Source organism: Camponotus floridanus, unplaced genomic scaffold (assembly GCF_003227725.1).
Source record: "Camponotus floridanus strain SB8 unplaced genomic scaffold, Cflo_v7.5 scaffold218, whole genome shotgun sequence".
NCBI classification, from domain to species: domain Eukaryota; kingdom Metazoa; phylum Arthropoda; class Insecta; order Hymenoptera; family Formicidae; genus Camponotus; species Camponotus floridanus.
In genome coordinates, this window is record NW_020229346.1 from 124478 (window position 1) to 141914 (window position 17437).

At 44.2% G+C, this 17437-nt stretch overlaps 1 protein-coding gene across 1 annotated transcript in view; it reads right to left on the reverse strand.

The window, feature by feature from the left end:
* Window positions 1-432: 432 nt before the first annotated feature.
* Window positions 433-17437, reverse strand: part of LOC105249947 (death-associated protein kinase related) — a 78884-nt gene continuing 61879 nt past the window's right edge. Inside the window, exons 4-6 of the mRNA XM_011255766.2 lie at window positions 8358-8484; window positions 6938-7166; window positions 433-4548 (exon numbers count right to left, since the gene is read on the reverse strand). Of these exons, the coding sequence (XP_011254068.1) occupies window positions 3447-4548; window positions 6938-7166; window positions 8358-8484 (1458 nt within the window). The 3' untranslated portion in view covers window positions 433-3446. The remainder of the gene's footprint in view (window positions 4549-6937; window positions 7167-8357; window positions 8485-17437) is intronic.

Genomic DNA, 17437 nt, shown 5'->3' on the forward strand with positions numbered 1-17437 from the left:
CGGAGACACATTCTCGAACGATAGACTGCCGCGCATAGATGTGCACATGCAATTCGAAAAGGGCTATACGTGTTAAAATTGTGCGTATACAATGTGCGCATTTGATGCATCGTGAATGATGCATTTCACGCGCATCCAATTTTCGTACAATCGCCCCTTCTGTTCTGATAAATTCCGGCAAAATTACAAAATCATCGTAATTCAAAAGATTGAATCGATCAAACAACCGCTTCGGTCCACGAGGTCAGAGAACGGTTAGCGCTTTCGTTTTCGTTTTCACTCGATTCCGCACGCAATGATTGAAGCAGCCACAAGGAAGAGACCAAAATATTACACGATTTCACTCGATATTTTTTCAATTATATTTTTCAGTGATTGAATTACGTTTGCAGAAATTCAACATTTTCACAGTCTAAGTAGTATAAGTTCTTGAAATACACAGTCAACATAAACAAACATAGTCAAAAGTATATTTATTCTTGAGAATAGAACCACCGAAAACATTAAATCTCTTTACGAGTAATGTACATGTAATAAAAAGATTCAGGATGCATATATATGTTGTATATACACATGAGGAATCTTTATATTGTTAAAATATAAAACATTTACTGGAAAATTACTACATTTTCTTTCGCATCTTATGGATTTATGCAGAAAAATGTGCAGATTTCGAGCAATGCTCTCATCCTGTCCAACCAGAGGTCAACCAAATCCATTATTAGTTGTGTTTACAGCGCTCTCGTCCATTCTTCTTTCTTTCCCGTCTTATCTCACATGACAAAGTCGCTCATTAGCGTCTCACTAACGTAACGTCACGTATCGCGGCAAACTAAAAGAAAATTAGAAGGCGCAAAAAAAGGGAGAACGGGAGCGTGAGAAAGAAAATGTGCCGTGCTTATGACTAGCATTCGTTGCGCGTTTCAATTTGCGCGTGATAATAAATTCCGCAAATATTTCGCTTATTGCGATTTGCGTTTTTATGAAAGCTCGAAGAACAGACGATCGTTTCATTATACTTTGCCATGTAGAACATTGCATAGTTTTAAAAACGAAAGAATGCTGTGATTCCAAAGTATAAAATAATTGACACTTATCGAAAAAGGAAAAAAAGAAAGAAAAAATATCTATACTCGCGATGTCATTCATACGAAGAAGCATTCTTTGTGATAACAAGAGTCAAGTTTTCGGTGATTCGTGCAAAGAGAGTTCACTGACATCTAAGGACCCCGCATTGTTAACCTCCTTCATTGAAGCCATATGATGCGAGCCAACTGGAATTAAAGACGCCTAGAAATCTCGTCTAGGCTCTCAATTTCGATCTCCTCGCAAAATTCGCGCGCAATTAAGGCACTCTTCACACCATGGACATGCATTCTTTCTCTCCCTTTTGTACATCGTAGTCTCGTGATTCGAGAAATCTCGCCACGTATCGAACAAAGTAAACATAGGCACTGGCGACTGATATGTTGAGCGCGCATGCAATTATGATCTTTCTTTAAAAGAAGGCACCGGAAATGTATGTATCTATCTGAATTGTTGGTTATCGTTAAACACGACAATCAGTTAATATGGCAATTTCAATGGAATCGCGCGCGATGCACCGAGACTGAAATACAGATTGCTAGAAATGCGACATCAATTTGTTTCAAAATCGAATGAGAGTTTGAGCTTCGATAATCGTACATCAATGATTGATACATATATGTGACAACACATGTTCATTAATAAATATTGTGCTTCTAAAGAAATTGTATCTTAAAATTAGGCCTTCGCTCTGAATAAAAAGTACAACGCGTCTAAATCTCGTCTTGGTGCATATGCACGCGATGATATTTGAGCTTTCCTCAGCTCGAAAGGACGGTCGGTCAGTCTATTGATAACGATAGGCTAAAGCTGCCTCGTTTAAAATATCTCATCACATCGATAGCGATCTCATCTCATCGCATTGATTCGATACACGGTACTTGCGGTTTCGAACGCATATTTCCATTTACAATCCGTAAATCGAACACTTATCGGCGAGAAGATCTGTCAGAGAGCCATTCTCGTTACCGTGAGCGGGTGATTGTCTTCGTTCGATGGAATGTGTTTTCCATTCCGCGGAATTCAATGTCAAGTGGTGCAACAATTTCATTTGATTTTTCGTTTGCTCCGCGATCATCCTCGTAATTTGTGCGTCACCGTAACCGTAAGCATCTTTTTGCAAGCCGATGCAGACATGTCACTCATCCCTTCTCTAATTATTCGATATGTACATTAAAACCGCCCTCTTCGAAACCGCTTGCTCGCTCCACAAAGAGCATGCGCACACGTACGCATACTCATATACATACATACGTATGTACATACATACTACATACATACATACATACATACATACATACATACATACATACATACATGCATACGTACATACATACATACATATCTACGCGCGTACGCTCTCATTCGTATGTACAACAGCCATTTGTTCGCTTTGATATGATACAACGATCTCTCGTCGGCACCTTCGCAAAGGCACACGTGTACAGGCACGTATACGCGTGCGATACGTTTCGCACTACGCAGCTACATAGCGTTTACATAGTGAATCACGGATGGACCGCATACGCTTTTATGCACAATCTCGGATTCTCAAGGAAAATCCGGCGAAAATCGGGCTAAGGCCTCCGGAAGGCTGTTGAATGATTCTGGAGATCAGGTTCTTGTGTGGTATAGTGTTGCGCACTATTGTTTATTCTTGCTACGAAATATTGTTAGTATTATGTCGCGATTAAATTATACGGTGCTGCTTTGCAAAATTTCTCTTATTTAAATCTTACAAACATGGGTTATCTTTATTCAGTTGCAGTTTCGGCAAAAGTAAAACACACCGCATTCTCCGCTAACGCTATCACAGCATTATGTGCTTTACGAAAAATAGATTTGGGAATAATCTCTCCTTTTGTTTTGACAATTATCGGATGGCACACGGTACCGCTCTCTCTCTCTCTCTCTTTCTCTCTCTCTCTCTCTCTCTCTCTCTCTTTCTCTTGATTTCATCAGTTTCTGCCACAACAATCAAATAAGAGAATTTAAATTCATTTTTCGCAAAACTCATATAATTTATAGTTTTATAGAAGAAAAACGTGTACGCGCGCAATCTCCGAGAAACTTTTGTCGTCACAGCCTTCAAAAAAAAAAAAACCTTGAGGAACTTTGCCCGTCCCTTTCCTTCCACCTTTATGTTTGATTTCGCATGTCTCTCGGATACAACATCTCGTTGCTCAAAACCTCCTGCCCCTCCTTTCTTTTCCACGTTACTGTACAGATAATTATGTAATATGTACACTTGCTTCAAAGCTCTCAATTCTTTCAAGGAGCTTGAGAATACTTGCCAAGACGTCTGGCGAATACAAATTCAACATTGACATCTGTCGGCGCAAGCCTGGCGCGGAACGATTTTAGGAGGCTTCGCGTACTTGGAACCGTCGAATCCGCGCTTGCACCGATTCGCATTGCACCTCGCTATACCTAGTATATCTACCGGCACGAATGGGCTCCCTGATAACTACTAGATTACCGCTTCGTTCGCGGAGCGCCTCGAGGCCGGTCTTGCCGCTGCCGCGCATCGCTGACGTCGCCGTCGCCGTTGGCGGTGTCGGCATTTTTGCAATCTTTGTTCCGCTTGTTTCCGACGTCAAGCGACTGAGCACTTTGCTGACGACGCCGCTACACTCGGGCGGCCATACTCTGTGCGCGGTGCGGTGATGCCTTTGCTGCTCCCATCTGTCGGCGGTCGCGTCGGCGGCGGTAAACGGGTAGCTCGCTCTACCCTGACTCTTACCGTACAGAATAAAATCGAGAGAGTCATCCGAGTAGATGCTGCTACGATCGCTCGAGCTATCGGTCGAGATCTCGGAGACGGTGTCGCTACCGCTGTCGCTGCTGCACTGCTGTTCCGTTTCGCCGAGAATAAAGACGGGCGTACATTTGAACACCTCACCGCCACCCGTGGGCATCGTATGAGTGGCGGTGGCGCGACGCTGATGAGTAACACCGCTGCCGACAGCGTTCGTCGACGATCTAGCGGCCGTCTCGATGATGACGATTTCCGGCACAACAGTGCCGGAGAACTTTCTCGCCAACGAATCCATGTTTTTCTTGAAGGTGTCCCTGCGGTCCGGGCTCAGGCCGAACCTGATGGGTTGGGGCGACGGTCTCGATGTCGAATACAAGTTTTCCGTATGCGAGGAGACGGCGCGCGGGCTCGTCGGTTTCGCGCAAGATTCCGTAGGGCTGTGACACACACCGGTCGTGGATGAACGATGTTGCTTTTCACCGTCGCTGCTCTTGGGTGTCGACGATGCGTTTGACGCGGTCTGACTGTTGGCGAGCGGTAAAGATAACGGCGAGGAACTCTCTCCTCGAGAGAGCGTCGTCGTGGAGTCCGCCGCGGGGCTGTCATCTGACGTGGAACACATCGTCGAAGGCAGCGGCGCCGACGGCTGCTCGAACATGTTGAACCAGGGATGTTGGAGGCACTCGGTCACCGTCAGGCGTTCACTGCAAAACAAGAATCGCATACTTAAAGAGAGAAACGTTGACGATATTTTCAAGGATACATAAAAAAAATAGATTTTTCAACGCGATTAGATGCGATTTTTGCAAATTTTCACTCGATTAGACTCTGGTAATCCGTGTTAGAAAACAGAGTTGAGAAGAAAAAGAGGCTCGGTGACTATGATTTGACTATGGTACGACGCTCTTGAACCTATATATCCAGCATAACAGGCTCGTTCCACGAACGACTCGTTCTCGTCATTCTCGTTAACTCGAAGAGCGAGAGTGTCAAAGGGTTAAGAGACCCGTCACATAAACGACCACCGGACGGTGGCCATCATTGTGGCGGTTCGCAGCGGGACATTTTTCACGCGGCTGTTTCGTGCCGAGTGTGTGCGACCGCGTCGCCTAAAGTATCGACCGACTTTGAAGGACATACGGAACGCGATACGAAAAGTCTTTAATAACGGAGTAACAGATTGTACTAACTAAATACGCAAATAATAACCGTCGCGGATGCGAAACGTGCCGGTTTCATTTCGAGGGCCAGTCCCCCTTCTCTAATTCCGGATTCTATCTGGGTCCGAGCAAAAAATGCTTACGCGAGCAAAAGTTTGTTCCGTGTAAGCGAATTAATATCTCGCACGTCACGAGTTTACATTGCTACAGTTTAGGTCGTGCGAATGGCGAAACATCGGCGCGGACAAAGTCTGTGACTCTGAATAGGTTGATGTAATAATTCCACGAAGTAGCGTAGAAGGAATTAGAAAAATGCATAACGCAGCAATTATGGTGATTACGATGGGCAGTTTTATAGATCACGCTCGCATTCAATTAATCGTTACGCTGTCTCTCGCCATTAATCTAGAACACGTTAATCTTAGTGGAAACGATGCCAAATGACAAATTACTAAACGTATTTTTTTTCTTCGCACGTCGTAGCCGGGTCTTGATTCCGGTTTTTTGCAACGCGTGCAGCTTCCTCGAGTCTAAACATAGGTAATTCATAGGTCAGCGAAGCGGGACGACCGCCACACATAACATTGTCGGACGTGACGATAAGTCATGCGGGTTTCGCACGATAAAGCACCGCACGCGGAGAAGGACGTGGATAGCGACTTCCTCTCAGCTGTCCGCGCGATAAGGGAACCTACGAGTTTTTCAGCGGAACTCGCCTGCCTCGCTCTTCCCGCTTCGAAGAAAGTCGCCGGACGTGGCCGCCGATCGTTTTTCTCGCCGTATTCGCCAAGGCGAGACTCGACGATGACAGTTCCTATCCTCGACCGGACGAGCTAATAAATGCATCTCGGTGGAATCACAGTGTCGTCATTGTGCACGGTATAATCCACGAAGCGTTAAGACGGGCTCGACGGAGAAAAACGACCGCGAACCTACTAAATGTAATTCGCACACATACGAGGAGGACTTTGCGCGCTTTGTAAATTAGACTAGTGGCTTTATTAATTCGCGCATATATATATATAGAAATTTTTCAAAGAAATTTGCATGACCTTGAATAATGATGACATTCGATGCCGCATCTTGTACAGTAATCGAAGCCAAAAAGCTGGAACTAATAACTTGATAAAAGTTAAATTCAAAGTCTTTAATTGGAGTCTATCGTTTCGAGAATCTATATAATGAAACATTAATGAATAGCTATAGGTGTCTTCGTTCCGTTAATTAAATTTGAATCTCAAACATCTCGCGTTCTACCGACTCCGAATCGCCCGTCATCATCCCGGTTACAGGCGCGCGGACGGTCGCTTGCAACGATACGCGTCACGTCTACGCGATGCGATTGTTTTCGTTCTAGGAAATCGGCCGACATACATAATCGGCTACATACGTATAACTAACAATGTAATCAACGCGAGTACAAGTATCCGCTTTCGCTTCGAGGTAAGCGCCGGTAAGCTTCTCGGTAGATCGCTGTAGGCTTCCGTGAAGGAATTATTTGCAACGGCCCCCTTCGGGAATTCGACTTCTCCGGTGACGCGTTCATCCATACTCGTCACCCAAGACGAACTACTTTTCGATTCGACTCCCGATTCGACGACCGAGGCTAAAATCGATCGACCGAGAAATACGGCACAGAAATTACGACGTGGGTGTGTAACGTAATCGCGTAATTCGCGGTGACGACGATCGCGTCGGAGTAACGAATGGGAAAATCTTTCGAATGGAACGTATGAAGATAAATGGCGAACAACGACAACGAAGCTTTTTTCCCGATAGCTCGGGATGATCAATGAATCTCGTCGTGATTGGCGCTCTACGCTCATTGCTTTAATCGCATCCGAATCAAACTTTTCGAGCCTCCTTTTCTCTCCTTTACTATATTCGATTTTACTCTCCTCTCCTCTCCTCTTTCTCTCTCGCTAACCCTTACTTTGGATCCTTAACCATAAGCTTGCGCATGAGATCGCGCGCCTCCTCGGAGACATCCTCAAAGAGATCGTCCGGGAAGTCCAGGCGACATCTACTGATGTTGCAAAACGTCTCCTGCTTGGTGTCGCCGCCGAACGGGGAGCATCCCGTTAACAGCACGTAGAGTAGCACGCCAACGGACCACATGTCGGTAGCCAGGCTGATCGGCTCGTAATTTAGGACCTCCGGGGCTAGACAGATAAGACGAGTGTTATATTATCGTACAAGATTGAAAGAGTCTTATGCATCCGGATCTGACGCATCAAATCCTAATGCTAGAGAGCGCGAGTTGCACTCGAGCATTAATTAAACCCGAGAGAAAAACAACTTTCTCGGTCTTTTCGTCAATTACGGCCCCTATTACGGCCGCGCGCGCGTCAACTTGCGAGGAATTTGCGCGCACGTTCTCTCTTCAACGGGAATAATAATAATAATAATAATAGTAATCGTAACTATGAACGTATTAGCGGTCTGCGCGCGGTCGCTTAGAGTCGACTCGCTCGTTGCATAATAACGCTAATTATACACTCGAATCGTACCGCTTTGTATCGGCACATTTCCGACCGCGCCAGTTTTTCCGAGCTCTTTCCTCAGCCTCTGTCAGCGTCCGTCCGCTCCGCTTAATCGCCAGGCTATTTAATTCGCGCGTACGGTCTCGCTAATTTCCGCGAATCGTCTCAAAGCTGACGTTAATTGATCGATTTAAATTTACGAGGAAATGACGATTGAGACTTTTCGCCCGGTACTAAGATCTCGTGTCATTATACTTTTTTATTCAATCTTGCGACGAGGTAACGTTAAAGTTATTCCTTTAGCTAATTTCGCGCTTCGCGTGTAATTGTCCGACACTTTTGTCCACTTGAAACAGAGGACCGTTAGCGCGGTGCGTAATTGCAACCGTTGCAAGATTGTAAAAGGTTCCTTCTGACCGAGGCGACCACGTGCGGTTCTTCAACTAGTTGTCGAGTTGGCGACTGGCTTGTTCCGTTCAATTATGCAAGGCGGCTGTTTTCCTAGTGGAACCGCGGACGAACCGTTTCGCGGCGCAAGGCACAGGTCGAAGAAAAGCGTACAAATGTACTCGAATCGACTTCTGAGACTAGAAACCGCACACTGGTTCGCCGCTTGTACGCGATGCCGCGGCATCGTATGAAAACTCGAGCTCGCTATCAGGATTATGCGGTTATATTATTCTCAACGACACGCGAGGTCTTTTAGAAAAACGTACAAGTGTCCAGTACGGTTATAATCCCGTTTTGATTATAACGCTGACAGATTAGCCAAAGTCTTTTTACCGCTTATTCGCGAATTCACAAAGGACGCATTTTTCATCCAAGTAGTCTTTAGACGAAGACGAATGGCACGGGAAGTAAGAGACTCACCGACATAATCGGGCGTGCCCAAAATCTCTCGTATGTCTGCTCCGTGGCTGATGTATCGCGATATGCCAAAGTCGCATAACTTTACATCGCAGTCCGGAAACTCTCCAGTAAGTACCAAATTTTGTGGCTGAAACATTAAAGAAGAAAGAGTTGAGAGATAATTCCCCGTTTTTCGACAATCGGATTAATATAAAATTTGTGTACATGTTTTTTTTTTCATTTGCTAAGATGTAGGCTACATTTTTCTTTCCACTGTACACTCGTGTAATTTGAAAACTCACGCGAAACGTGATCTGTAAAATTCACAGAGAAGGAAAGAAGTGAACATTTTATCTCGATTTCAATCCTCGCGACAATGTCAATTTCCTGTCGCGAAATGAATTGGAGAAAGTGAAAATTCTTTTCTTAAAGGAGGACGATTCGATCTTTTCTTGACGGTTAACAGACGGACGAAACATCCAAGGGTGTTTCATGGTCCCAGTCAATTATCGAGAAACACGCAAGAATGAAAGCAAACGGGCCAAAGTATTTTTTTTTTTCTCTACCTGACTCGAGGAATTTCGGCGCTGTCATTAATGTGCAAATATATATTAGTAAGCACAAAAAAATTACACACTGTATAATTTCAAGTATATATTATATTATTCGCTTTCCTCTTCAAGGTACAGTCATGCGCGATCATTAGCTCGCGATATGATTTAATTTTAGTCCGGTGGAGCATCTTACTTTGGCGGAATTTTAATTCGGATCTTAATTATACCGAGATACGCCTGATGGGGCTCGCAAAGTTTCGAGAAATAATAACTTCCGCGTCGAGACTGCGCGATAGATATTTTTTTTCCATGTACGCGGCGCGGCGTATGATTAATTGTCGGAGAGGCTGGCGCGAGCGGCGAGGCGGAGAGGAAGAAAAATTGCGGCGATGCGGCAATTTTCGACAATCGGGTGGAAGAGAGAGGCACTCGACACGTTCCCCACGCGTTACAATAGCGCGAGAACACCGCGTAGGAGTCTCGCATCATCCGCATCGCGCACGAGGTAATGCCAATGTAAACGATTCCACGATAAGAGAAAGGTCGTCGCGCGGCCTAGGAGCGACTCTAGAGGCCCACACGTCGTGTTTCTTCACCTCTCCGCCTCACCGACTCTTACCCCGGAAAACAATCGAACGCCGAAGAGGCCACGGCGAGAGTGGACGACCGGATCGTCGAGGGAGGGCGAGACGAGAGAAGAAGAAGCTCCGCTCGTTGCCGGTTCATTGTCAACGCTTCGCGGCTGCCAGGTACGACCACCTAGGTTGCCCGACAATTATTATATCTTTAGTACCGGGTCACGATTCCTAAAGGACGCCATTACCGAGATGTTTTATTAAGGAGAACGCACGTGGCGATCGTTTTTTTTTTTTTTTTTTCGAGAGAACGAAAAGGGAGCAGAAATTCTTGTTAATTTACTTCGATTAAGCACACCTCAATGATTCGAATTAGTCTCGTAAACAATTTGAAGAAAGGCAGTCAACAAAGATTATTTCGTTCGAATCGGAGCGCAGATGTTTGCCGTGCAGTTTGCAAAGGGCCTATTAAAAGAGTACGGATCACAATTACATTTATGAGAGTGACAAAAGTCGTCGGGCCTGCCGATGGTCATAAAAAAGACGTTGACTCGATTAGAATAAGAATGGGGGAACATACGAAACATATAACTTATTCATTCAAGGCTCGTTTATTACCGCATTAATAATATTGTGCAATTAGTATATTTATGTAACACACTTAATTTTTTTAAAATTAAAATTATATTGGAAGAATAATGTAGCATCGTATAAAAGTGACGTTATACAATAAAATATTATATATATAATAAATTAGTAATGCTTGTTTGTGAATAATTTCTTGCTGCTTTGCAGAAAATTAAGTTTATAATTCTTGTGATTAAGCTTTTACACATCTTTTATAACGATAAGAAACGAGATGGATCGTTTTGAAGAATTGGAGCGTAATTGATATTAACATAATTTTCTCCAACAAATCTACACATTACGCGAATTCAATAAGACGTTGAGGCGACACACACACACGCAGATTGCCAGCGAGGCATCAAGGATCACGACGTAATAATGAAGATTGAAGACTTGACGCTAAATTCAAATAAGGTTATTATCCTTATCGCGAATGATGCGAAATTTGCATGATCGATGACACCATTCTTTAAGGGCTCGCCACGAGAAATTGCGATTCGTGCTGGTAATATCGTATTCCTCTCCCATCACTCGCGATATAAAGTCGCTGAAATTTAAATAACATCCGTGGCTCGCAGAATTTTTTCGCGCATGATCGATGACACCGAGGAGGCCTCGCCAGGGGGAGATTGCAATAAGCGATGCATACGAGATGCGATATCTCGGGGACAATTTTCCTGGTAATCGATCGGCTCGCCCACGCCCAATTGCCACGCTAAATAGCGACGTTCGAGATACATACGAGTCGCGAGAGCTGACGTACGAGCTGTTCGTTAATGGTTAATTATGGAAATGTCTTTGTTCCTTATTAGGGGGACTTCCTGGACTCGCGAGACGCGATCCTGAATTGGTTTCTACGCCGTACGCGCGCTCGTACAAGGAAACGCGCGATCGAAACCTTGGATCGTTAACAGATTTTTTTCAGATTTTCCATCTTAACGAGTCGATTTCCAAAAGCTTGTTCTCACACAGAGAAAAATGTATACTGTATTCAAGTAAATATTATTTATTTGAAGTATATCATAAGTTTGTATATCCGCAAATATATCATAAGTTTATCACAAGCATTAAATTTAATTGAATATATTTTGAATTTTAGTAAACAATATTAAATTAAAACAAAAATTTGGTTTGCTTGCTACAAGAGTCGACGTAAAGTAAGTTTGATTTTTCCTTGATACAACTTTACAATATTCTTGAGAAGAGAAAATAAATTCTCCTTTCGAGTACATGATAATGAGATTTTCTAACAATTGTGACGAGTATATTTGAAGATTATTATCAAGAATATATTCTTTGTTGAAGAAAACTATTACTTAAAAAAAGAAAAATAAACTGAATAATCGCTTTTCTTGGCAGTAGAATGATATTTTTCTCTGTGTAAAGTCAAAACCTCTCTCTTCTTCAAAACTCTACCTTCTCTTTAATCGAGGCTCGAGATACAGGTTGAAAACTCTGACATATTTTATATTTATAAAAGGCTCGCCAAAATTATCCGCCATTTTCTTTGTCGTCGACATTTGCAAACGTAACATTAATCAATTCCCAAAGAATGCGTGTAAAAGTGTCAGTTGTAATAAAATGTACTTGTATTCGAATTTCTTTGCGGTCGATTAGTTTCGAACAAAGATAAAGCGTGTCTGGATCAAATCGATCATTTCTCTTTTTTTTTTCTTTGCGATTGACACGCTTCCTGCAACATACCATCTATATTTTACCGTTCTTATGCAATCTTGCATCACTCACACACACTCACACACACACACACACACACACACACACACACACACACACACACACACAACTTTAGTAGAAGCTGTACGCAGCAGGCCCGACGTAATATCGATCGTGCGCACCCTTGCGAATTGTAACAGGTGTTTCTGCGCCTCGCAGCGGGCACTTTTGTCGGATGTTGGCACTTAAGTGCCACGACCCGCGCAAAAACGCAGGAAGGACGTGTGTCATTAAATCGAAAACGCCAACAGCTATTCATCTTGGCCGAACAAAAAAACATCGGTTCACGACGATTCTCACGAACGTCAGAATTGTCCGTGCGTGTTTCAACCATATCGCCGCCGTCGTGGATTAAGACATTTCTATATAGGATTAGAAACGAGAAATATTTTCTGTAATTAAGCAGTTTGAAAACGCGTGTCCCCGTTGGAGAGGCGATCACGAAGAGACTCGAGAGATGGGAGTTAACGGAGCAAATCTTGACGTCATTACCCGGCAAAGAGTACATTGTCCCCGCAAGAAATCATCCGCGGGATAACGGTGCGTCTTCCGTCTTTCAAATGACGATTCTTTTTTTTCCTTAGACACACAATGCACACAACGCGTGCAATGAGGAGAGCGTGAAACTCGGGCGCGAGATTTTTAACAGCGACTGCGGCGTGTCGGATACATCTCGCACTCGTTAGGCGTGCCAATCAACACCTGGTAATTAGCCCGGTGATCCGCTTAACAATGCGTGACACTTTGCGAGCCGTCTCGCAAACGCGTACGCGAGCAAACGACAATTAGTAGCGAAAGAGAGAGGGGAGGAAAAGTCGAGCGATCTGGTCGCTTTACCCGTTTCCATTCCGTCCAACGCGATTTTTTATTTCTCTGTAGAAACAGTCGTTCAAATTATATATCGCGAAAATTTATTCGCGCGAATGATCGATATTCGTGTCTTTTTATCACGCCAAAGTCAATCCGAAAGAAACTGCGACAGCTTTCTCTCGTTTGTTCAAACTTTATTGCGTGCCTAATATGCCGAAGCACGCATACACGCGCACGCAAGAGTTTCGCACGCGCGGCCGACTTGTTGTCCGCCTTCCCCTTTTCTCTCTTCGCCGGAAGTTTCAATAAACGCGAGAGACAGATCCTCATAAATCCACCGGCTAAAAAGGCGTCGGACTCGCAGGCGGCCTCCGCTGTCTTTTTTCGCGCGCTCCATTTTTTCCCCTCAAAAATCTCGCATTGCGTTCAATGTATTTTTCCATTCGTTTAAAGAACCGACAGCGTCTCTTTTTGAAAGAGATAGACCGCGCTTCTAGAGATAAGAAGTAAGAAATGACGTTTTTTTATATAAATATCACGTACCTGATTATAATTCTAAGCAAACACTCTGTCGGAATGACAATCGAAACGAAAGATATTTCGACAAAGAATAAAACGTGAAATGTCACGTTATATCACTCTTAATTACCTTGTTTCAATTATCCTAATGAGTGGCTGAATAAATAAACATTATGTTGAAAAGCATTATACTCGCTGTATGCGTAAATACGTACGATACGTACGATGCATGATAATATAATTGATAAATGCGTCGGTTGATAACGTATATCACGACGACACGCATGTTTTATCTCCGCGTTATGGTAATAAACGTTGCTAGTCGTAATAAACGAGAACTCTGGCCATTATATTTGTGACATGGAAAATGTGCGCGCTAATTCGCATCGCTTTAACCGACTAATAAATGCGACAGCTTTTTGCTTTGAGTACAAAAAATGATGAAATGATCAAAGTATTTGATCGCTTATTTAATCGGCCGCAGAAATACGATGCGATTCGACGAATCGATCGGCAGTTTCCCTCGGGCGATAAATGCGGATTTCTTTATTGAAGCAAAGTCGGACATCCGTCGCCGCTTTTCATCGGAATTTTTCAAGGAAGAGAGGGAGAGAGCAATCTAGCTCGCTCGCGCGAGATTCATCAATGAACCGCTCGTTGGCCTCGCGGCCAACTGTTAACAGGAACCGCGCATCTCTCGTATGGAGGAGAGAAACGATCGACATACATACATGTATAGGACGTACGTTCACGTATATATATATATATATATATCATCGTCCGTTCATTAGACGCAGGGCGCTCGATAAAATCGATTCATCGAGCTCTTAATGGGATATCCGAGTAGCTCCACGCGTATAGGTCCGATAAGCTCGCGTTTATGGCTCTAGGGCGCTTACGCTGTTTACCTGTTCAACACTGGAGAATATCGATATTACGCGAATCGAATGCGCAAATAATATTTGTTAAAACTGTCCACACACAGACACGCACACGCGTGCGCGCGATAATATTTTCCCCTTATATATTAATCGCGCTCGTTACACGAGCTCGAGGGGAATGCTTTTATTGTAAGCGATATAAAGTCGATGGCGCAATGTCTTGGTCCGCAGTCGCGCGACTCTTTCTCTAAACATGCGATATTTTATTCAGCGTCTTACCCGGGAGGATAATATTTTCATTTCCGTACGCGACGTGTGCGGATTTCTGGTAGACATGTCAAAGTCACGAGACACGAAACCAAGCTTTTATATTAGTATATGGAGTTGTAAATGGAGTATATTGCAACTTGTCAGATTATCACCATCGCGGATGGAAAAAAGTCTATCGCGTGTAGGTTTGACATTGCTTAACGATTGCTATTTTCTCCGTCATCGTGTTGCTCGTCATCATTGATATTGTTGTCGCTGCTGCTTCTAGCGAAAGCGAGCACGTAAAACTGACAAGCACTAAAACGTGTCACAATTACTTGGACAGCACTTTGTTACGAGCACATTATTCGTTCTTGTACCGTACCGTCCCACGACCTTCTTTATTGTTTTAAAATGTCCTGCCGGAACAAATGACACGCGCAAAACACGGATGTTGAAATTTCAGGGTGCCGTTCTCTCTCTTGGTCAGATAATACAAACAGATTCGTAAGGTAACATGTATAAAAAAGGAGTTTGTACCGTTAGGATTATAGACAGGAAATATAGATGTAGCTATATGAAAAATAGACGCAACGTCGAATAAAATAAAATGTGATGATTAATGTCTTGTGCCATCGTCGACTTGTAGTTTCTATAATAAAAAGTGAAACGGTTATTACTCGTATCCTCGCGATAAAAAAAGTGACGCCAACAATAACGCACTTTTTGTAAATGTACGCTAATTGTATGATTTATTGCTCGAATGGAAGATTAAATTCGGAGAGGGAAAGAGTCGTCGCTTCGGACGACAGGATTAGCCTCTATCGCTTCACCGGCTGTCGTTGCTCTTGGCCAACCAGTTGTCATCTTGCGACACCTAAAAGGCTACTAATTGACCGAGAAGTGTGACGGTGCGCGACCGAAAAAGAAAAAGTATACGAATAAATGTTCCAAAGTCTCAACGTTCCGTCCGACAGTGAAAGGATTAGCCGTTCGTTAAAGAGCGCGCCAGTCGATCGCGAGTCCTTGGCGAGAAACCGCAAAACGCGATTTCGCGAGCGCGGGATTCGAAGGGAACGTTGATTTTCGATTCGCGACACCCACACGCGTGTGCGCGACCCAGGTCAGGGGAAAGGCGCGCGGTTACGAAAGTAGCCCCGTTGCTATTTCGCGCCGATTTTATCGCGATATTATTGCGCGCGTATTATTAGCGCCTATTATTAGCGCGCGTAATATTCCCCGACTCGCCCATGTTTATCATCCCCGTGGCAATTTGTTGCTCGAATAAGCAGAGATTGTCCAATTCAATTCAAATGTAATCCGCAATTTAACGACAAATTCGTCTATCTCCGCGCGATCGCAATTGCTCGGCCGGCCACCAGGACTTTTCGCCAAAAAGCAAATGGCATATTCGTAACGCGATTTTATCAAACTGACAGCAATCGAGCTACGAATCGTGGGGCGAAATGCGATTTGGATAAATAAGCAACATTCCGATACGCGGTGCTCACTTTTATCGGTATTTTACGATCGCTTCTATACTACAAGTTTCACGGGCGAATGCATAGGCCACGCATTTTTCATCTTTGCAAACTCTCTTTCTCTCTCGTTCTACTCGACAGAGCGTGTCTCCCCGACTAGCGCGGACTGACCAGCTCTTGTCTATTCTTGAATCAACGGTAAGCATTTCGCGGCTAGAAACGGCCGCAAAGAATAAGCCGAGCCGCAGAGCCGCGAGCAGATAACGGGAACAATGATTTTTTTTTCTCGTTGATGCGTACGCGCGCAATTTTCTTGAAAATTGGAGAAAATTTCCGAAAAAATTGCCCGTCTCAAGCGGGTAGGAAAAAAGTTGAAAGATATATATACGTGCACAAAGATACACGTACACGTGCTCTCTTGTATTACATCACAAGAATACGATTAATTAAGCGGAAAAAATGCTAAATTACGTCATTTCATTTGTCGCGATTCCACGTCTGTTCCAGTTAATTAATATTTGCCAACGTTCGCCGCATGATGGATGCGCATGAATAACATTTGGCGGAACGAGTCATCGCGATGGAATGCAAAACGGAACATCGGGATCGCGCGGTCGCTTCGGGAAAGCTCGGCGACACACGGAGACACCGCAATTAACACGACGTGCAAATTCTCAAATTTGCACGGCCGACGGACGCCGAGCTATTTCATCGCGCGACGCGGCGCGACGCGACGGATATAGCTGTTCCGTTTCGAGCGTGAACTAGTACGGTGTGAGGCCGGCTTTAGAAGGCGCCCGAAAGCTTGTGGCCGCCGGCCAAGAAGGCCCCTTGGACGTCGGCCAAGGAATTCGCGTGCATTTTTCCATTCATAACCGCGAAATCTATATTTGGCCGCGATATATCGCGTGAATTCGTGGCGCGGCGTTATTTTTAGGATGAACCCTCAATGCGCGCTGATTAATCCGCTCGCCGGCCAATTACCTTTCTCGGTCGGCGTCTTACATTTCGCGCGCGTAATCATCACAAATTTTTTCGTTTTCCTTGTAAATGCAGAAAATCGATCACTTTCTTGGAAACTTATTTTGCCAGATGGCGCGAAATAACAATCACCTCGGAACGGAATGGTCGCAAAAGACGCTCGAAATGTTATTGATAAATGATAAAGAGGACAAGCGGCAAGCGAGATCCAGCGAGACAACTTTTACATAAGCAAAAGAGGAAAAAGAGAAAAGAAGACTGCGCAAAGTCGAGAGTAAAGGAGAATAAATATCGCGTCAAAGTCTTTTAGAGCGCATAAAAGTCTGCCGTCTCTTTGTATATTTAGTACGTAGATCTCATCGCGGTGCAACGGGCGTTTAAAAGAATTCCGCCGCGCGTCTGGCAGCTTTGATGCGCGACGATACATCGAACAAAAGCGTACGACGCGTATTTTCGCGAAATGCAAAGCCGACCGATGCAAAAATCTGGCCGACTTCCAAAGCATATCGAAGCCGTCGGAGGCTTATTTTTTTCAACGCGTTCGCTCAATGGCCGCGAGAAAAAAATAAACACCGTCGCGTTCGCTCTCACGGGTCAATGAATCGAAAACGTCATGATGGAGATCCGATGATTCACCGTTAACCAAGATACGATCTCGAGAAGACCGCGACATTCCTATCCGTCCCAACT